General features: G+C 44.7%; 1 protein-coding gene across 1 annotated transcript; it reads right to left on the reverse strand.

The window, feature by feature from the left end:
- Nucleotides 1-6,446: 6,446 nt before the first annotated feature.
- LOC123081612 (protein XRI1) lies at nucleotides 6,447-8,908 on the reverse strand. The gene is made up of 9 exons (XM_044504160.1): nucleotides 8,707-8,908; nucleotides 8,507-8,604; nucleotides 8,021-8,141; nucleotides 7,793-7,929; nucleotides 7,633-7,711; nucleotides 7,442-7,544; nucleotides 7,297-7,349; nucleotides 6,957-7,037; nucleotides 6,447-6,857 (listed from the first exon to the last, which is right to left on the reverse strand). Exons 1-9 carry the CDS (start codon nucleotides 8,834-8,836, stop codon nucleotides 6,604-6,606), a joined length of 1,056 nt encoding a protein of 351 aa, XP_044360095.1. The 5' UTR covers nucleotides 8,837-8,908; the 3' UTR covers nucleotides 6,447-6,603.
- Nucleotides 8,909-22,284: the final 13,376 nt, after the last annotated feature.

A 22,284-nucleotide genomic window follows, 5' to 3' on the forward strand; every position in this document is an offset into this window, starting at 1 on the left:
GGCATTCGGGATAATCCCGTTCTTGCTGTTGTGGCTGTTGTAGTTGTTGTCGTGGGCGTTGCTGATGGCCGCCGTAGCCACCGCTGCAAGTAGGAGAAGGGAAGGAGCGGCCACCGCGATCACCACAGCCGCGCCCCCTGTTTCCTCGCCCACGGCCCCCTCTTTGTCTGTACTGCCCACGCCCTCTGTAAATAGCATTGGCAGAGGAGCAAAAGCCGCCTGGTCCATCTCCTAGCATCTACATCCTATGGTCGAAGGCAGAGATCTGCGAGAAGAGATCATCGATCATAATAGAGTTCTTGATGGCGCCAACTGCTGCTACAATTGGATCATAATCCCGATTGAGTCCAGACAGGATGTAATCCACCATCTCTCCAACGGTTACTGAACGACCCGCTGCAGTGAGTTCATCACCGAGGCTCTTCATCTTGGCGATGAACGCATTACTGGACATGTTGCCCTTCTTGGTGTTGGAGATTGCAAGCCTCAGATTTTTTTATCTAAGACTGAGACTGCGCTGCGAACAAGGTAGTAAGGGCAATCCAAAGATCATGGGTACTGTCACATCCCTAGTTCTGGTATGATCCTAGGCTTGCTTTGTGCATCATGTTAATTTTAAATGAAGTTGAAATGGGGATGTTTCAAACCCTAGCACCAAAGAAAATTCAAATAGGTTCAAATTAAAATTGGAATTTCAATAAACCCAAAATGCTCTTCAAAAAGTTCATGGTCTTTGGAAAATGTTGGAAACAACAACCAGGGGTGATGCACATTTTTGCTAAACATTTTGGATTTTTGAATGAACCCATATGTATTTGAATTGGATCTGTTTAAAATAATATAAATATTTTAAAGGCTCCAAAAATGTTGGAATTTGGTGAGGGCCTCTGGTATATTATAACTAGTGGTCACAAGGAATATCAACATTTTTATTTTGTGCTAGTATTTATTTTAAGTCAAAAAAAATGTCAGAAATAGAAAAGAAAACAAAAAGGGAAAACTCTTACCTGCGCCTTACCTGAGGCCTGGCACTGTGCGGCCCAGCTGGCCGGCCCAGCCAGCTGGCCCTGCCAGTCACCTTCAACCTCCCGCCAAGAGGACACCGAGCGCGTGGCCGACGCACACCGGCGCGCGTCCGGCCACCTCCTGCTTGCCACCTCCCTCTGGACGTCCCTGGAGACGCCACGCAGCCTCCCCGACCCCCTTGTCACTCTCCCCCCTGCTCCCCCCTCCTCTGGTCCCTCTCCAACTCACACCCGAGCGCAGCGCAGCGCGCCGCCGGGCACCACGCAGCCACCGGGCACGCCTGGCCTCGCCGTCTGGTCCCCTAGCTCCGCCCCGACGCCGTGGAGCTGCACGACAAAGCACGCGACCACAGGAGGCCTGCAACGTTGTCATCACCGCTGTCTTCAACCTCGGTTGCCGCCGTTCTTCATCGTCGATCCGTCGCCGTCAAGTCGCCCCCGAGCCCGACGACCAGCTCCTGCGACTCCCAGTGAGCACCTGCTCCAAATCCCTCTCCTTCCTGCATCGATTTCAAGCTCTAACTAGCCCCGCCACCGAGCCCAAGAACTCATCACCGCCGGCCATGGCGCCGTCGCGGCCACAGTGGCCGTCGCTCGCGTCCGAGCTCATCAGCGCACCCATAGGAGCACGACGCACTCACCATCTCCTCCCCTAGTGCTCCGTAGCTCCGTTTCCATCGATGGCCGAACCACGGCCGCCGCAAACCTCGTCGCCGACGTCGATTCCGGCGACCATCTGGTCCGGCTCCACCACCCACACACGCGGCTCAGCCCCAGCTCTCCATAGAACCCAACCACGCCCCAAACCATGGTCTGTAGCGCGATCTCGACGCGCTCTGTCGCGTCTGGACTCGCCGGCGGCTAAACGCCGGCGACCGCTAGCCTTTGACCGGCGTGGGTTGACCCCACAGCCCAGTTTGACCTCCCCCTCTCTCTCACTGACTTGCGGGCCCCGCCTGACTAATTACTATAGTTAGCACTAATTAACTAACTAGGCTAGCTACTACAGTCACTGACTAGTGGGCCCTACCCAGTTAGTTAGGACTAACTAACTTAGTTAGTTGACTGGGTCACTGACCAGTGGGACCCACTGGTCAGGTTTGACCTGTTCAGCCCCGTTGACTCGCTTACATCATGCTGACGTAGTGCTGGCGCAGTTATTCTTTTTCTGGAATTATTTTAACTCAGGAAATTCCAGAATTTTGCTTAAACTTCAAAAAATCATAATAATTCAACCGTAGCTCAGAATGAAATAAATTATATATGAAAAATTATCAGAAAAATGCAAGGAATCCATTTATGCCAATTAGATGCATGAAAAACCAACTTATACATGCTGTATAAGTGAAAACATAATATGGGCATTTTAAATGCTTCATTTTGAATTGCATTTGAATCTTTGATTCAAATGGGCTTCAACCAACTTGGCATTAGCCCAAACACTAGCATTTGCACATGTCATGTTCATGCATCATTTTGTTGCATTTGTTTGTGTGTTGATCGCCGACACCATTTCTTCTCGATAGGTCCCACTCCGGAAGGTGTTCCCGAGTACCTGTTAGAGGAGCAGTGCCCCTTCATCATTCTATCAGGCAAGCAAACCCCCTTGAGCATTTCGATAAACCCCCTTGAGCATGTTCTATCAGGCAACAACGATTCAACTGCTACTTTTCTGCCGCGGTAGTTGAACCCATTCCTCTGCATGACCTGTCATTGCCATAGTAACTAGTTGAAACCCACTAGCATGAGTAGGAGTTGCTTGAGCCTTGATGTGCCTACTCATCCATGCTTGTTTTCTTTATGCCGGCTATGCTTAGAGTTGTGTCAGGTCTGATTCATCGGGAATGAATCAGAGTGGTGAACATGTCCTACCGATAAAGGCTAAGTGTGTGAACACGTTTTGGTAAAGGTAGCGATGAGAGGCCATGTAGGAGTACATGGTGGGTTGTCTCATTGGAACCATCCCTAAGCACTGAGTTCTGTGTATGTTATCCAAGTCCAATTACTACCACACATTGGGTTCCGGTTATCCGGCCCCTCTCGGCTTATTAATCCACTTGATCTCTGTCCAGGAGTTGCAACTAGTTTCTGGCGTTTGTAGGTAGTGCTACTTGTCTACCAGGTGGTGTCCGACAGGACGGGCTTGGGACAGACTAGGCACCGTGGCACGGTGTACCAAGTGGCACCTGGATGGTGGGCTTGGGAACCCTGCACACATCGTTTGGGGCCGTACTGGAGACTTCGGCCGGAACTCCTTGTGGATGGAACTCGAATAGGAAATAAACCTGGACGAGAGACTTGTGTGGTTAGTCAGGTCGTGGCCGACACCCTCGCCCGGCTTCCGCTTGAAGGTTGCCAAGGTACATGATGTGTACAGGGCTATAAGTGGCAAGAGCGTGTGTGAAGAAGTACACCCCTGCAGGGTCAACATTATCTATTCGAATAGCCGTTTTCCTCGAATATGGAAACTTGGAGGACTTATGTAGTACATAGACAACTTGAAGTGGATACTCTAAAATCCGCAAGATAAGCGTGAGTGCTATGGATGGCCTTCTTGTAGGGAGACGGGAACGGATCCATAGTGGAGTATTGATATGGTGAATATGCGGACTCGTGTGCGTCTTCTCACCTCAAAGAAGTTTCTCATACTCATAGTATAGGCTAGCCACTGAGTCAAAGCTGGCTTGCTGCTGTTTAACTCCACCACCCCCTTTGTTGATAATGTTGCATATGTAGATAGTTCTGATGTAAGACTTGCTGAGTACCTTCGTACTAACGTTTGCTTATTTATGTTTTGTAGTTGGTTACACTAGTGACTTCAACGAGTAGCTTGTAACCCAGCTACGATCTTGTACCCTTGGGAGGGTCGTGTTTAGTCAGGCTTCTTAGTCTTTTCCTTTTGTAGTTGTCTATACTCAGACATGTAATGCTTCCGTTGCTTGTATGCTCTGAATGATGGGTCGTGAGACCCCTGTTTGTATTGAATGCTATGTGGCTCTTCTGGGCCTTTATCTATATGAGTTTGAGTTATGTTGTGATGCCATGTTGTACAGCACATACTTGCATGTTATGCGTACGTGTAACGTGTATTCCTATGTGTGGGATCCGACAACCTAGTTGTTTATCCCTGGTAGCCTCTCTTATGGGGAAATGTAGTCTTGTGCTTCCATGAGCCATAGTAGTCCGCTACAGCCCGGTTCACCGGAGTCCTGCTAGCCCAGCACTACTGCTCCGGAACACTTGACTGGCCGGCATGTGATTCACTTCGTTCCTGTGTTTGTCCCTTCGGGGAAATGTCACGCGGTGACATCCGGAGTCCTGCCTAGCTTGCTACAGCCCGGGTTCCCGGAGTCCTGTTAGCCCAGTGCTACAGCCCGGATTCATACGCTGTTGACCGACATGCTCGTGGTTGATTCATGTATGCCTGTCCCTATAAGTTAGTGCCACTTTGGGTTCATGACTAGTCATGTCGGCACAGGTTCTTTGTCATATGGATGCTAGCGACACTACCATATACGTGAGCCAAAAGGTGCAAACGGTCCTGAGCCAGGTAAGGTGGCACTCGTGGGAATACCGTGCGTGAGGCCGCAAAGTGATATGAAGTGTTACATGCTAGATCGGTGTGACTTAGGATCGGGGTCCCGACAGGTACTCTCCTTACCGATGACTTGTCCGAGAATCTCCGGGGTCAGCGAATTGAGCAAGTAGCTCAGGACCTGCTGGTCCTTCGACAGCCACGGGCCATATAGGGGATTAGGCTCTATGGCCGTGGTCTTGTCCACCTTGGTGACTTCCACTGTCTTCGGTGGTGCGGCGTCGATGCCGTCAAGGAGGCCGGGCACTTGCGCTCCATGAGTGTCGGCATTACTTGCGCCTTCCACAGGAGGTAGTTCCCCCTTGCAAGCTTTTCTATTGGAGGTGCGCCGAGGTTGAGGACGACGGCGCTTGAGCTTGCGGCCATGGCGAAGATAGGTTTGGTTTCTGTGTTGCTAGATAGAAGGGAAGAGGCTAGCCCTGTATACCATGTAAGATTTGATCTGGTGGAAGCGTTCCTACTCCCGATGGGAGCCGCGTTGCGTTTATTTATGAGAGATAGGAAAAGCCCCTGCCGTGGCGTACAAGCTTACGACGATCGCTAGGATACATCAATGAGGAGACAGAGAAGGATACGAGAGAAGTTCAGATAGAGGGGTTTAGATTACAATAGGTTTAAACAGATATTCTAACAGGCACCTATGGGCGTCCTCCTCCTTTTGGAGGCATTGTTGAAGAGTACTTCTGGACATTAAGATGTGGTCGAGCGAAGTGGAGAGACATTGGAGGTTGTTGGCTGGGGCATACCTTTCCCAATGTTCGGTGGGCCGACCGTGAGCGGGTCTAGGCGAAAGCTTATTGATCGATGGGGGTCGATGCCGGTGATGGCGGTGTCTTCGGTCATCATTTTTCCTTCTTGAAGGCGTCTCTGAAGATCTTGCTTACAATCGTTCCGGCTCGAGGTCATGTAGGTGGTGGTGCTCTGTTTTTGTTGGCCTCGGTGGGTTTTTTTTCGGGTTGGTTTTTAGCCTAGTTTTTCTTATAAACGGGTCAACTCTATATTTTTTTTCCTTTCTTGATGAAATCGGCAGAGCTCCTGCTTGCTCGTCAAAAACAAAATCTCACCGAAGCCAGGCGCCAACTCCGCCTTAACTACAGAGCCACTGCTTAGATCCGTATATGGTCGTTACTCACTCATGCGGACTCCGGGAAGCTTTTGGTTATTGGGTGCAACCGTTGGGAGATGGTAGCACGGTTTATCTTCAACCGATTTGGATGACGAGCTAATAATAGGCTAGGTGTGTAGGCATCGTAGCATGTTGCTATTTTCGCCGGCTGTGGCATCTTCTGTTTTTCTTTTTGTTGTGCTCCGTTTGTGAGCCAGATTTGAACATCAGACTTTGTTCCGTACTTTACTTAATAATATGGCTGCATGCATCACTCTGATGCAGAGGCCGGGGGTCATCCTCCTTTTCCAAAAAGAAAACTCTGCCTTAACTCTGCTTGGGTGGTGGCATCATAACTTATGCGTCAACAATCTTCATACACGAGTTTATCTCTGTTTGGTCAAGGGTGCATGTGAACTGTGACGATTTTTCTCTTCATCGGATCCTATATCAAATTTATGTAGATTGAGAAGTGCATGTGAATTATGATGATTTTTCTCTTCATCGGATCATATATCAAATTTGTTAGATTAACCATACACAACTAGATAGTTTTCTCTGCTTCAGGCTATATTTTTGCTTTAATCTTTAGCAACTAATGTCGGGGTTGTGATGCTGTATATTATATAAATGAACTTACGAAAGGAGTGCCACATGCCACTCTGAACTCAAATTTCCGCATACATCATTAGCCGCATGCCACTAAAACACACAAGAATGCTGAATGTTTGGAAAACGAGTTAACCATCCAAGGTAACTCTGAACACATGGCGCACAATTGTGACCAAGAAAATTGAAAAGCTATAGAGGCCTGCACAAGAAGACCAAATTCTTGAAAGCAATCGAGGGAATGGCCTGTTAAATAAGTTGTGGCGTCCTCAGCCCTTTGTTCTTAGTATTGTGATGCTGCCTTTCCCCCCTTCTGTTCTGATTCTGGTCTTGCCAATCACTGGCTTGCCAGAAAAAGCTGACATTCCCAGGATTTCTGGAGGCTGCTTCGGAGGAGCATGGATTAGCTGATTTATATCCTTCAGAGTGACGTTTCCTTCTTCCCAATATGGTTTTATAAGGGTAAATGGGCATGTCATAAATGTAGTTAAATTTTGCTTCATCTTGATCATCGAGCTTCCTCCTAATAAGGAAGCAAAACCAAACGGTAAACATACGAACTCGAGATTCAAGTGTGTAAGATAAGCTGTTGAATAATAAGATATTGTGAAAACTGAAATACCTTTAGATACTTTTAGCATAGAAAGTTTGTTAGTCTCCTGCATTATGAGATTCTCTGTTGCCGGTGCAATCTCACTTGTTCCTGTTGTAGATAGATAGAACAAGTAACAGTTGTTTCATCAAGGCACTATGGTTGCCAAACAACAGCACGTTGCACCAATGGCAAGTACACCACAATGCAATTGCACGGAAGATACAGAATATAATATACTTCTACAAGAATTTCGAGGACAAATACTGACTATATGGTGAAACATGCATAGACTGGAAACTCTGACAGAAACATTGAATGAATTTTTTAGATCTTCAAAGATGATATAGAAAATGTGCTTTGTGCGGACCTGGCATATCAGTTTGGCAATCCATATATGTAACGCTCTCCTGGGTAGGAGTCCTACAAACCAAAGATTGACTCAATGACTCGTCATGATTAATAAAATGTGAACTAAAGCAAATTGGTTTTAATGGAACCAGATAGGAACCAACATTTGATCAGGTGTGTAGTAGATAGTAGATCCATCAGAGTAGTTTTCCAACTGATTATCTGATGGCTCGTAGGGTGCCCCATTTGACAAGGAACTTATCATATCTGATACCAAAATATCCAATTAGCAAACAGAAAGGCATGATAGTAGGCAGTTGTTGGACAATAAGACATGTATGGTAAAAGGACAAACCTAAAATATCTGAATCTTGCTGCATATCCCAGTTTAAGCTCTGTGGTTCGTCAGTGCAAATCAGTGAAGCCTCTGTTACCTGAGAAGGAAGCAATAGTGTAAGCAATAGCAAAGCATAAAGGATACGAACTTAGAACATGGGCAGCTACTAGTGAACCACCTCAGATGTGACAAAATTAGAACCCATTTCATGATCTCGACCATCCGGCTGATTAACCTCAGAAGAATACTCCAATATGCGTCGCCGCTTCGGTTCCCGATATTCCTCCAGGTCCAGTGTCTCCTCGCAGGTGATATCTGACACAAGTAACCCATTCCTTTAAGAAAATCATTCAGGAGTAATATAGCACACGGACTATAACAATTCTCATAAAAAGAAGCTTCTTACCCCCAATGTCAAGGAAGGCATGGCAGTCTCGCAGAGGAGTTTGATTTCCCAGTAATCTCAGGAGCTCTTCATCATCATCATCATCTCGGTTGAGGCAATCCCACGCCAACCTAGCAACATCCTGAAGAAAAATATGTTCAGATGTAGGAACTCTACTGATTCTGGTACCCATGAGTGTAGGGGAAAACAATTCATGGAGGTGTCTGCCGTGTTACATCTATTAGGTGAGTTCATAGGCAAGAAAACAACATCTAATTTGTGGCCTATGGCAATACCACTGCACGCTGTTCTAGCCCCTCTATGCACCGCAAATCACACGAGGAATACTCATTTCTACTTCAAGATGGTTCCCCTAACTAATATCTTGGCTCCATAGCACGGCAAACTAACTGCAAACTTCCCCTATGAAAAATCAGCAATCACCTCTGCACTAAATCAAACGAATTAGTGCCGAATGGAGGCAAAAGGGGGGTCGAGAGCAATTACCAGTCCCTCCATCTGGACGGCGCAGAGCGGAGGTAGCGCCTCCTCGGTGACCGTCGGCACGGACAGCAGGAACGGCTTCCCTCCCGCCGCCGGTGCAGCTGCACATCAGCCAACCAAACACCCGATGGCATCCAGAGTTAAAAGCGTGCAATAAGATCGACAGGGCGGACAGACGATGCGAGGGTGTGGGCGTCACTTACGATTCTCCGTGGCTGCTGGGTGGTCGGCGGCGCGGGGGCGCGAAGGGGGATCGGAGGGGCGGCGCGACGAGGACAGGACGGGGAGGGGAGGGGAGGATCGGGCACGACTAGCCGTTGCGACGGGGGGCATCCCTCTGCTTTGACCGTGGTGGACCGTAATGGGCTCCTCCGCTGTCTGTCTCCTCTGTTCCGCGGCGGCTCGGGGTGGGTAGCGCCCCATTTGTAGTCCGAGAAACCCAAGGGCCCGTTAGCCCCGAGTGCTGGCGCCGCCTGCTCTCGCGCTCTCCCTTGCTTTGCCACCGCGCCGCGGCCAGCAAAACAGTAATGGCATTGCCAAAATACCCAAACAGTAATGGCCATTTATTATTTCCCTTTGTCTCAATTTTCTTTATATTTCTCTTCTAAGAAGGTTGTCGCCAGCTTGTTTCGTTGTGCGATTCTCACAATCGTTGTATGTATGTTTACTATTTTGTTTGCTAAAAAAACCTCACCTGTTGATGCTAGCGCCCCTCACACATCTGTGTAGAAACGGCCACCGGATGTGCTCCGACGATGTGTGGAAGGCGGCTGTGTGGCCAAAAGATGCGCCTTCGCTGCCCCAAGCTCGTCGGCCCTCTGCTCGGCCGTGGCGGTCGGGCGACATGCTACAGTGCTCCGGCGGCCCCTAAGCGGCGGCAGTTGGCCCAACGGCCGTCGCAGGCGGACACCAAATTGGAACAGTGTCGACTAGGAGGGGTGGCGGAGAGGAGCAGCGGGTGGGATGGAATCGGGGGCGGCCGGCGGAGCGGCGGCGGTGGCCTCTAGCGGCGAATCGGTGGTGGTGGATTTCAGATCCGACGGTCTTTGATCGGGCGCGGACTCAAAACGGTCACGCACGGGCGTATGGGTGGAGCCGCACGATTTTGTGGCAGCAGCCGAAGTGTTGTATTTTTGCAACATGGTGTTTTTAAGGTTGCCAAATTTTTTTCTTTAAAAAATTGTGATTGGGCAACCATTGGAGGATGGTTTTTGCCCTCTCGTGCCCTAAAAATGCCTCATGTCTAAAAATAGAGCAGCTATTGAAGATACTCTTAGCCCCGAGTGCTGGCGCCGCGTGTTCTCGCGCTCTTCTTTTGCTTTGTCACTGCACCACGGCCAGCAAAACAGTAATGGCATTTTCAAAATCCAAAACAGTAATGGCCATTTATTATTTCTCTTCTACAACTCGTTTCGTTGCGCAGTTCTCACAATCGTTGTATGTATGTTTACCATTTGTTTGCTAAAAAGGAAACTCAGCTGTTGATGCTAGCGTACCTCACATCTTCTGTGTAAAAAGGCAAATTATCATCCATCATCACCTAATAAGAGACCAGCAATGCTACATCAACGTAGTCTTACGGGCCTTTTACAGGGTAAATTTGAAATGGCAATCTGTGGTTGGACCAAAAGGGGAGGGAGGGCCCCACCCCCCTGAAAATCAGAAAGGGAGGAGGGGGCAAGGTATTAGTTAGCTGGAAGCTCCGTGATTTCTCCGTAATGAGTCCGTCGATGTAGCATTTTTGATAAGAGACTATGGACAACCAATCACTAGACCGTTGGGTCACGTGACTCCATCATGTGTTAAGTTAAGAGAGAATTTTTTATTTGGCCCTTTCGTAAAATTTGCTTCCATATTTGAGTCAAATAAAATTTCTTTTCTATTTGACACCTAAAATAAATATTGTTCCTTATATGACACTATCGTCCATTCTAGACACTAACTGTGTTAAGTATAAGATGAAAAGACCATTTTGCCCCTAATGCATTGTGTAACTACCTTGGATGTAGTAAAAAAACAATCAATTCATCCATATTTCATCAATGTTCACCCGCAAAAAAATATCTTAGCAATGTTCAATGGATGTTGCACGTGTATGAGTATGCTTCAATATCTTTTTCTTTGGTAAACGTGTCTGTGTGTGTAAAAGTTGTACAAATCATCCGTAGAAATTAGAGAGAAGTGCATATTTCAACCCCGGACTCTTGCCCTGGTCTAATTTACAATCCCGAACTCCAATACCGTCTAAACTACAACACCAACTCTCAAAACCGGCTAGGATTCAACCATCCCCTCTTTGTTGACCGATTTGACCAGTCCACAGGTCCAGTCAGCATGCCAAGTCAGCAAAAAAATTAAATCCGTAAAATCAGAAAAAAAATCCAGAAAAAGAAATAAATAAAATCAAATTTCCAGGAAAAAATCAGGGGAAAATAAAAAATTCAATTTCCGGAAACAACATTATCAATATTTCCATGAAAAACTGAAAAGTACTTAAAATTAAAAAACTACAGGCGAAATAAATCAAATTCCAAAGAAAATTATAAAAAATTGTAAAATAAAAAATTAAAATTTCTAGAAAAAGTAATTTAAAAAACTTACTTTTTTTATTTTTTCCTGAAAATTATAGGAAAAAGTTTTTGAATTTTTTCGCAAACTTTTTTCCAGAAATTGTTTTTTTATTTTCCCGGATTTTTTCCCGATCTTACAGATTTTTATTTATATTTTCTTGAAATTTGAAAAGAATCTGACGTGGCATGCTGATTGGACGCGTTAACTGTTCGAAACCGGTCACCCCTAAATAAAATCGGTCAACAAGGAGGGGAGGGTTGAATCCTAACCGGTTTTAAGAGTTAAAATTTAGATGATATTCAAATTCGGGGTTGTAAATTAGACTAGGGTAAGAGTTCGGGGTTGAAAAATGCACTTCTCTCTATAAATTATACTCCCTCTGTAAACTAATATAAAAGCATTTAGATCACTATTTTGGTATTCTGAACGCTCTTATATTAGTTTACGGAGGGAGTACTAGCATACCTATAGTCGGTATTACAGAGTCAACGGCTGATTAGCCAACGGCGCTGAAGCAGTCTCGGCCTTGGGCATCCACGCACATGGCGCCACAGGCGCGGCTGCTCATACGTGGTGCCATGAGTTGCAGATGGCAAATGCCTGCGATGCGCGGCAGTCACGATGAAATATGCACGCCAACGATAATCAGAAATAGCACGGCGTCTTCTTCGATAGTTGGGTGTTGTATCAAACCGATCGCTGATAGCTAACGTTAGGGAGCGAGGCGACCAGCTCCATGCTATGTGGGCCTTGGCTTGTTGAGTCACCATGGATAGTTGGGTGCAACTCGTATACATTAGTAGAAAAAATATAGAAAGTTGATAACGTCCACATATGTGATGGGAGTGACACTCAACTACACGCTCTATAATGTACAGACTACGCCATATCACCGCATGCACGAATGTGAGAATTTTTTTGGATTTTTAATTTTTAAACTATTTTATTTCTTTAATGAAAAATCCGATTGAAGATTCGGTTTCACCATTAAATTCATCGTGATGAGATCTTTGAAATTAGATCTCATATCATTATATTTCGACGACTTTTAAAAGCTGTCATGTCTATTGCACATGAATTGTCATGGTGTTTACACTGAAGTTGCCATGATATGTTTCAGCTATTTTCTTCTACATTTAAAAATAAATTTTGACATATTATAAAACAGGGAATTAAGAAGCTAGACTTGTCATGAACCATATACTAAAATTTCCATGATACATGTACTTAAAATTGCCATGGTTCATACAAAAAATAATTTTCATGGTCAAAGTAGTGGAATTCCCATGGTCAAAATACTAAAATTGCCATGCTCTATAAACTAAAATTGCCACATAGCAACTTTAGTGTAACACTATGGCAACTACAGTGTAAACATCATGGCAACTTTTGGCCAAAATTTTTTTTGTCGAAACATATCAACATGGGATCTAGTTTTGAACATCTCGTCGAGACGGATTTAATGGTGAAACGGATTTTTAATTGGATTTTCTAATTATGAGATAAAACAATTTTTAAGCCGAAAATCAAAAAGATTTCCGCTGATGTCCTCTGTTTTGATGTGGCAAAATGAATGGTTCTGAAGGCGTTTAGGCCATGTTGCTTCGTGCCACACGTGTGGGCGTTAACATTTGCGAAAATATATACATGGCTGCATGCATGCATGTAAATTACAAACTTGGCTAATTTTGCATGCACATATTTCTCCCTTTTGACAATTATTTCTCTTAAATTAAAGTGTAAAACTGCAATCTTTTTGCAACACTCTATTCTACATGATGAACTCTACAAATAGAGCCCAATATTGAATATATTCTTATTTTTATACATTTCTAGCAATACGTGGGACCTACACGTCATACAACACTACTTTGATAGATCAAAGTTATATTTTCTCACATAGTCGTGGACCGGATTACGTAGGGAGAAAACTATTGGAGCATACATATACATGTGCATCATCCATTGAACAACCCTAAAACATAGGTGAACCGATTTTTTACTACATCCACGATAGTTACACAATGTACTAGGGGCAAAATGTTTTTTTTGCTTCACACTTAACACCGTTAGTGCCTAAAATGGACGAAAGTGTCATATAAGAAACAAAATTTATTTTAGGTTTCAAATAGTGTAGAAAATTTTATTATGGGCCAAATAGAAAAGTAAATTTTAAGAAAGGGTCAAATAAGGAATTCTTTTCTCTTCTTGCCCCCGTGTTTTGGTTCTCCTACGGATACCAATATTGCATGGCTGGCGATTTTTTTTTGAAACGTATAGGATATTAGGAAACATAGATGTTGGGGAACATAGTAATTTCAAAAATTTTCCTACGCACACGCAAGATCATGTGATGCATAGTAACGAGAGGGGGGAGTGTGATCTACATACCTAGTAGATCGACAACGGAAGCGTTTGGTTGATGTAGTCGTACGTCTTCATGATCTGACCGATCAAGCACCGAAACTACGGCACCTCCGAGTTCTAGCACACGTTCAGCTCGATGACGATCCCCGGACTCCGATCCAGCAAAGTGTTGGGGAAGAGTTCCGTCAGCACGACGGCGTGGTGACGATCTTGATGCACTACAGCAGCAGGGCTTCGCCTAAACTCCGCTACAGTATTATCGAGGACTATGGTGGCTGGGGGCGCCGCACACGGCTAAGTAAAAGATCACGTGGATCAACTTGTGTTTCTCTGGGGTGCCCCTGCCTCCGTATATAAAGGACTAGAGGGGGGGAGGCGGCCGGCCAAGGAGGGCGCGCCAGGAGAGTCCTACTCCCTCTGGGAGTAGGATTCCCCCCCCCCCCCCCAATCCTAGTTGGAATAGGATTCGCGGAGGGAGGAAAAGAGAGAGAGGGGCCGGCCCCCTCTCCTTGTCCTATTCGGACCAAGGGAGGGGAAGGGCGCGCGGCCCATGTAGGGCTGCCTCTTCAGTTTTCCACTAAGGCCCATCATGGCCCATTTAGCTCCCGAGGGGTTCCGGTAACCTCCCGGTACTCCGGTAAAATCCCGATTTCACCCGGAACACTTCCGGTATCCAAACATAGGCTTCCAATATATCGATCTTCATGTCTCGACCATTTCGAGACTCCTCGTCATGTCCGTGATCACATCCGGGACTCTGAACAAACTTCGGTACATCAAAATGCATAAACTCATAATATAACTGTCATCGTAACCTTAAGCGTGCGGACCCTACGGGTTCGAGAACAATGTAGACATGACCGAGATATGTCTCCGGTCAATAACCAATAGCGGGACCTGGATGCCCATATTGGCTCCTACATATTCTATGAAGATCTTTATCGGTCAGACCGCATAACAACATACGTCGTTCCCTTTGTCATCGGTATGTTACTTGCCCGAGATTCGATCGTCGGTATTCCAATACCTAGTTCAATCTCGTTGCCGGCAAGTCTCTTTACTCGTTCTATAATACATCATCCCGCAACTAACTCATGTAGTTGCAATGCTTGCAAGGCTTAAGTGATGTGCATTACCGAGAGGGCCCAGAGATACCTCTCCGACAATCGGAGTGACAAAACCTAATCTCGAAATATGCCAACCCAACATGTACCTTTGGAGACACCTGTAGTACTCCTTTATAATCACCCAGTTATGTTGTGACGTTTGGTAGTACCCAAAGTGTTCCTCCGGTAAACAGGAGTTGCATAATCTCATAGTTATAGGAACATGTATAAGTCATGAAGAAAGGAATAGCAACATACTAAACGATCGGGTGCTAAGCTAATGGAATGGGTCATGTCAATCAGATCATTCTCTTAATGATGTGATCCCGTTAATCAAATAACAACTCATTGTTCATGGTTAGGAAACATAACCATCTTTGATTAACGAGCTAGTCAAGTAGAGGCATACTAGTGACACTTTGTTTGTCTATGTATTCACACATGTATTATGTTTCCGGTTAATACAATTCTAGCATGAATAATAAACATTTATCATGATTATAAGGAAATAAATAATAACTTTATTATTGCCCCTAGGGCATATTTCCTTCAGTCTCCCACTTGCACTAGAGTCAATAATCTAGATTACACAGTAATGATTCTAACACCCATGGAGCCTTGGTGCTGATCATGTTTTGCTCGTGGAAGAGGCTTAGTCAACGGGTCTGTAATATTCAGATCCGTATGTATCTTGCAAATCTCTATGTCTCCCACCTGGACTAGATTCCGGATGGAATTGAAGCGTCTCTTGATGTGCTTGGTTCTCTTGTGAAATCTGGATTCCTTTGCCAAGGCAATTGCACCAGTATTGTCACAAAAGATTTTCATTGGACCCGATGCACTAGGTATGACACCCAGATCGGATATGAACTCCTTCATCCAGACTCCTTCATTTGCTGCTTCCGAAGCAGCTATGTACTCCGCTTCACATGTAGATCCCGCTACAACACTTTGTTTAGAACTGCACCAACTTACAGCCCCACCATTTAATGTAAACACGTATCCGGTTTGCGATTTGGAATCGTCCGGATCAGTGTCAAAGCTTGCATCAACGTAACCTTTTACGATGAGTTCTTTGTCACCTCCATATATGAGAAACATATCCTTAGTCCTTTTCAGGTATTTCAGGATGTTCTTGACCGCTGCCAGTGATCCACTCCTGGATTACTTTGGTACCTCCCTGCTAGACTTATAGCAAGACACACATCATGTCTGGTACACAGCATTGCATACATGATAGATCCTATGGCTGATGCATAGGGAACATCTTTCATATTCTCTCTATCTTCTGCAGTGGTCGGGCATTGAGTCTTACTCAACTTCACACCTTGTAACACAGGCAAGAACCCTTTCTTTGCTTGATCCATTTTGAACTTTTTCAAAACTTTGTCAAGGTATGTGGTTTGTGAAAGTCCAATTAAGCGTCTTGATCTATCTCTATAGTTCTTAATGCCTAATATGTAAGCAGCTTCACCGAGGTCTTTCATTGAAAAACTCTTATTCAAGTATCCCTTTATGCTATCCAGAAATTCTACATCATTTCCAATTAGTAATATGTCATCCACATATAATATCAGAAATGCTACAGAGCTCCCACTCACTTTCTTGTAAATACAGGCTTCTCCAAAAGTCTGCATAAAACCAAATGCTTTGATCACACTATCAAAACGTTTATTCCAACTCTGAGAGGCTTGCACCAGTCCATAAATGGATCGCTGGAGCTTGCACACTTTGTTAGCTCTCTTTGGATCGACAAAACCTTCTGGTTGCATCATATACAACTCTTCTTCCAGAAATCCATTCAGGAATGCAGTTTTGACATCCATTTGCCAAATTTCATAATCATAAAATGCGGCAATTGCTAACATGATTCGGACAGACTTAAGCATCGCTATGGGTGAGAAGGTCTCATCGTAGTCAATCTCTTGAACTTGCCGAAAACCTTTTGCGACAAGTCGAGCTTTGTAGACATTAATATTACCGTCAGCGTCAGTCTTCTTCTTGAAGATCCATTTATTCTCAATTGCTTGCCGATCATCGGGCAAGTCAACCAAAGTCCATACTTTGTTCTCATACATGGATCCCATCTCAGATTTCATGGCTTCAAGCCACTTTGCAGAATCTCGGCTCACCATCGCTTCTTCATAGTTCGTAGGTTCATCATGATCTAGTAGCATGACTTCCAGAACGGGATTACCGTACCACTCTGGTGCGGATCTTACTCTGGTTGATCTACGAGGTTCAGTAGTATCTTGTTCTGAAGTTTCATGATCATCATCATTAGCTTCCTCACTAACTGGTGTAGGTGTCACAGAAACAGTTTTTTGTGATGTGCTACTTTCCAATAAGGGAGCAGGTACAGTTACCTCATCAAGTTCTACTTTCCTCCCACTCACTTCTTTCGAGAGAAACTCCTTCTCCAGAAAGTTTCCAAATTTAGCAACAAAAGTCTTGCCTTCGGATCTGTGATAGAAGGTGTATCCAATAGTCTCCTTTGGATATCCTATGAAGACACATTTCTCCGATTTGGGTTCGAGCTTATCAGGTTGAAGCTTTTTCACATAAGCATCACAGCCCCAAACTTTCAGAAATGACAACTTTGGTTTCTTGCCAAACCATAGTTCATAAGGCGTCGTCTCAACGGATTTTGATGGTGCCCTATTTAACGTGAATGCGGCCGTCTCTAGAGCGTATCCCCAAAACGATAGCGGTAAATCAGTAAGAGACATCATAGATCGCACCATATCTAGTAAAGTACGATTATGATGTTCGGACACACCATTACGCTGTGGTGTTCCGGGTGGCGTGAGTTGCGAAACTATTCCACAAGTTTTCAAATGTACACCAAACTCGTAACTCAAATATTCTCCTCCACGATCAGATCGTAGAAACTTTATTTTCTTGTTACGATGATTTTCAACTTCACTCTGAAATTCCTCGAACTTTTCAAATGTTTCAGACTTATGTTTCATTAAGTAGATATACCTATATCTGCTTAAATCATCTGTGAAGGTGAGAAAATAATGATATCCGCCACGAGCCTCAATATTCATCGGACCACATACATCTGTATGTATGATTTCCAACAAATCTGTTGCTCTCTCCATAGTACCGGAGAACGGCGTTTTAGTCATCTTGCCCATGAGGCACAGTTCGCAAGTACCAAGTGATTCATAATCAAGTGGTTCCAAAAGTCCATTAGTATGAAGTTTCTTCATGCGCTTTACACCGATATGACCTAAACGGCAGTGCCACAAATAAGTTGCACTATCATTATCAACTCTGCATTTTTTGGCTTCAACATTATGAATATGTGTGTTACTACTATCGAGATTCAACAAGAATAGACCACTCTTCAAGGGTGCATGACCATAAAAGATATTAGTCATATAAATAGAACAACCATTATTCTCTGATTTAAATGAATAACCGTCTCACGTCAAACAAGATCCAGATATAATGTTCATGCTTAACGCTGGCACCAAATAACAATTATTTAGGTCTAATATTAATCCTGAAGGTAGATGTAGAGGTAGCGTGCCGACTGCGATCACATCGACTTTGGAACCGTTTCCCACACGCATCGTCACCTCGTCCTTAACCAATCTTCGCTTGATCCGTAGTCCCTGTTTCGAGTTGCAAATATTAGCAACAGAACCAGTATCAAATACCCAGGTGCTACTGCGAGCATTAGTAAGGTACACATCAATAACATGTATATCACATATACCTTTGTTCACCTTGCCATCCTTCTTATCCGCCAAATACTTGGGGCAGTTCCGCTTCCAGTGACCAGTCTGCTTGCAATAGAAGCACTCAGTTTCAGGCTTAGGTCCAGGTTTGGGTTTCTTCTCTTGAGTAGCAACTTGCTTGCCGTTCTTTTTGAAGTTCCCCTTCTTCTTTCCTTTGCCCTTTTTCTTGAAACTAGTGGTCTTGTTGACCATCAACACTTGATGCTCCTTCTTGATTTCTACCTCCGCAGATTTCAGCATCGCGAAGAGCTCGGGAATAGTCTTATTCATCCCTTGCATATTATAGTTCATCACGAAGCTCTTGTAGCTTGGTGGAAGTGATTGGAGAATTCTGTCAATGACACAATCATCTGGAAGATTAACTCCCAATTGAATCAAGTGATTATTATACCCAGACATCTTGAGTATATGCTCACTAACAGAACTGTTCTCCTCCATCTTGCAGCTATAGAACTTATTGGAGACTTCATATCTCTCAATCCGGGCATTTGCTTGAAATATTAACTTCAACTCCTGGAACATCTCATATGCTCCATGACGTTAAAAACGTCGTTGAAGTCCCGATTCTAAGCCGTAAAGCATGGCACACTGAACTATCGAGTAGTCATCAGCTTTGCTCTGCCAGACGTTCATAACATCCGGCGTTGCTCCTGCAGCAGGCCCGGCACCCAGCAGTGCTTCCAGGACGTAATTCTTCTGTGCAGCAATGAGGATAATCCTCAAGTTACGGACCCAGTCCGTGTAATTGCTACCATCATCTTTCAACTTTGCTTTCTCAAGGAACGCATTAAAATTCAACGGAACAACAGCACGAGCCATCTATCTACAAACAAGCATAAACAAGCAAGATACTAATCAGGTACTAAGTTTCATGATAAATTTAAGTTCAGTTAATTTACTTAAAGAACTCCCACTTAGATAGACATCCCTCTTAATCCTCTAAGTGATTACGTGATCCAAATCAACTAAACCATGTCCGATCATCACGTGAGATGGAGTAGTTTCATTGGTGAACATCATTATGTTGATCATATCTACTATATGATTCACGCTCGACCTTTCGGTCTCCGTGTTCCGAGGCCATATCTGTATATGCTTGGTTCGTCAAGTATAACCTGAGTATTCCGCGTGTGAAACTGTTTTGCACCTGTTGTATTTGAACGTAGAACCTATCACACCCGATCATCACGTGGTGTCTCAGCACGAAGAACTTTCGCAACGGTGCATACTCAGGGAGAACACTTCTTGATAATTAGTGAGAGATCATCTTATAATGCTACCGTCAATCAAAGCAAGATAAGATGCATAAAAGATAAACATCACATGCAATCAATATAAGTGATATGATATGGCCATCATCATCTTGTGCTTGTGATCTCCATCTTCGAAGCACCGTCGTGATCACCATCGTCACCGGCGTGCCACCTTGATCTCCATCGTAGCATCGTTGTCGCCTCGCCAAGTTTGTGCTTCCACGACTATCGCTACCGTTTAGTGATAAAGTAAAGCATTACATCGCGATTTCATTGCATACAATAAAGCGACAACCATATGGCTCCTGCCAGTTGCCGATAACTCAGTTACAAAACATGATCATCTCATACAACAAAATTCAGCATCATGTCTTGACCATATCACATCACAACATGCCCTGCAAAAACAAGTTAGACGTCCTCTACTTTGTTGTTGCAAGTTTTACGTGGCTGCTACGGGCTTAAGCAAGAACCAATCTCACCTACGCATCAAAACCACAACGATAGTTTGTCAATTTGACTCCGTTTTAACCTTCGCAAGGACCGGGCGTAGCCACACTTGGTTCAACTAAAGTTGGAGAAACTGTCACCCACAAGCCACCTCTGTGCAAAGCACGTCGGGAGAACCGGTCTCGCGTAAGCGTACACGTAATGTCGGTCTGGGCCGCTTCATCCAACAATACCGCCGAACCAAAGTATGACATGCTGGTAGGCAGTATGACTTATATCGCCCACAACTCACTTATTTTCTACTCGTGCATATAACATCAACATATAAAACCTAGGCTCGGATGCCACTGTTGGGGAATGTAGTAATTTCAAAAAATTTCCTACGCACACGCAAGATCATGTGATGCATAGCAACGAGAGGGGGGAGTGTGATCTACATACCTAGTAGATCGACAACGGAAGCATTTGGTTGATGTAGTCGTACGTCTTCACGATCCGACCGATCAAGCACCGAAACTACGGCACCTCCGAGTTCTAGCACACGTTCAGCTCGATGACGATCCCCGGACTCCGATCCAGCAAAGTGTCGGGGAAGAGTTCCGTCAGCACGACGGCGTGGTGACGATCTTGATGCACTACAGCAGCAGGGCTTCGCCTAAACTCCGCTACAGTATTATCGAGGACTATGGTGGCTGGGGGCACCGCACACGGCTAAGTAAAAGATCACGTGGATCAACTTGTGTTTCTCTGGGGTGCCCCTGCCTCCGCATATAAAGGACTAGAGGGGGGAGGCGGCCGGCCAAGGAGGGCGCGCCAGGAGAGTCCTACTCCCTCTGGGAGTAGGATCCCCTCCAATCCTAGTTGGAATAGGATTCGCGGAGGGGGGAAAAGAGAGAGAGGGGCCGGCCCCCTCTCCTTGTCCTATTCGGACCAAGGGAGGGGAGGGGCGTGCAGCCCATGTAGGGCTGCCTCTTCTCTTTTCCACTAAGGCCCATCATGGCCCATTTAGCTCCCGGGGGGTTCCGGTAACCTCTCGGTACTCCGGTAAAATCCCGATTTCACCCGGAACACTTCCGGTATCCAAACATAGGCTTCCAATATATCAATCTTCATGTCTCGACCATTTCGAGACTCCTCGTCATGTCTGTGATCACATCCGGGACTCCGAACAAACTTCGGTACATCAAAATGCATAAACTCATAATATAACTGTCATTGTAACCTTAAGCGTGCGGACCCTACGGGTTCGAGAACAATGTAGACATGACCGAGATATGTCTCCGGTCAATAACCAATAGCGGGACCTGGATGCCCATATTGGCTCCTACATATTCTACGAAGATCTTTATCGGTCAGACTGCATAACAACATACGTCGTTCCCTTTGTCATCGGTATGTTACTTGCCCGAGATTCGATCGTCGGTATTCCAATACCTAGTTCAATCTCGTTGCCAGCAAGTCTCTTTACTCGTTCTGTAATACATCATCCCGCAACTAACTCATGTAGTTGCAATGCTTGCAAGGCTTAAGTGATGTGCATTACCGAGAGGGCCCAGAGATACCTCTCCGACAATCGGAGTGACAAAACCTAATCTTGGAATACGCCAACCCAACATGTACCTTTGGAGACACCTGTAGTACTCCTTTATAATCACCCAGTTACGTTGTGACGTTTGGTAGTACCCAAAGTGTTCCTCCGGTAAACGGGAGTTGCATAATCTCATATTTATAGGAACATGTATAAGTCATGAAGAAAGCAATAGCAACATACTAAATGATCGGGTGCTAAGCTAATGAAATGGGTCATGTCAATCAGATCATTCTCTTAATGATGTGATCCCATTAATCAAATAACAACTCATTGTTCATGGTTAGGAAACATAACCATCTTTGATGAATGAGCTAGTCAAGTAGAGGCATACTAGTGACACTTTGTTTGTCTATGTATTCACACATGTATTATGTTTCCGGTTAATACAATTCTAGCATGAATAATAAACATTTATCATGATTATAAGGAAATAAATAATAACTTTGTTATTGCCTCTAGGGCATATTTCCTTCAATAGATGCGTACTTCTTTCTTTGTCACCCGTTCTTTTAACTCTTTTTCCAATGTTCAATCTGACTGGTTCGTTTTCTATCGTTTTAATAATATACTCCCTTCATTACTGTAACGCCCGGATAATTAACTTACAGTAATCACATGTTAATGGTGTCAAGTCATCGCAATTACTGTTGCTAATCTTACTTTGGTTCAAATACGTATAAATTCAACTTCC

The sequence above is a fragment of the Triticum aestivum genome, chromosome 4A (genome assembly GCF_018294505.1).
Source record: "Triticum aestivum cultivar Chinese Spring chromosome 4A, IWGSC CS RefSeq v2.1, whole genome shotgun sequence".
Lineage (NCBI taxonomy): Eukaryota > Viridiplantae > Streptophyta > Magnoliopsida > Poales > Poaceae > Triticum > Triticum aestivum.

Bases quoted from the DNA above. Each gene is read 5' to 3' on its own strand.
- LOC123081612 (XM_044504160.1), bottom strand. From the start codon at position 8,836: ATGCCCCCCGTCGCAACGGCTAGTCGTGCCCGATCCTCCCCTCCCCTC. The intron at 7,545-7,632 runs GTTTGTCCTTTT...TTTTGGTATCAG, and splicing joins GCAAGATTCAGATATTTTAG to ATATGATAAGTTCCTTGTCA. The intron at 6,858-6,956 runs GTATTTCAGTTT...CTTCCTTATTAG, and splicing joins TATGCTAAAAGTATCTAAAG to GAGGAAGCTCGATGATCAAG.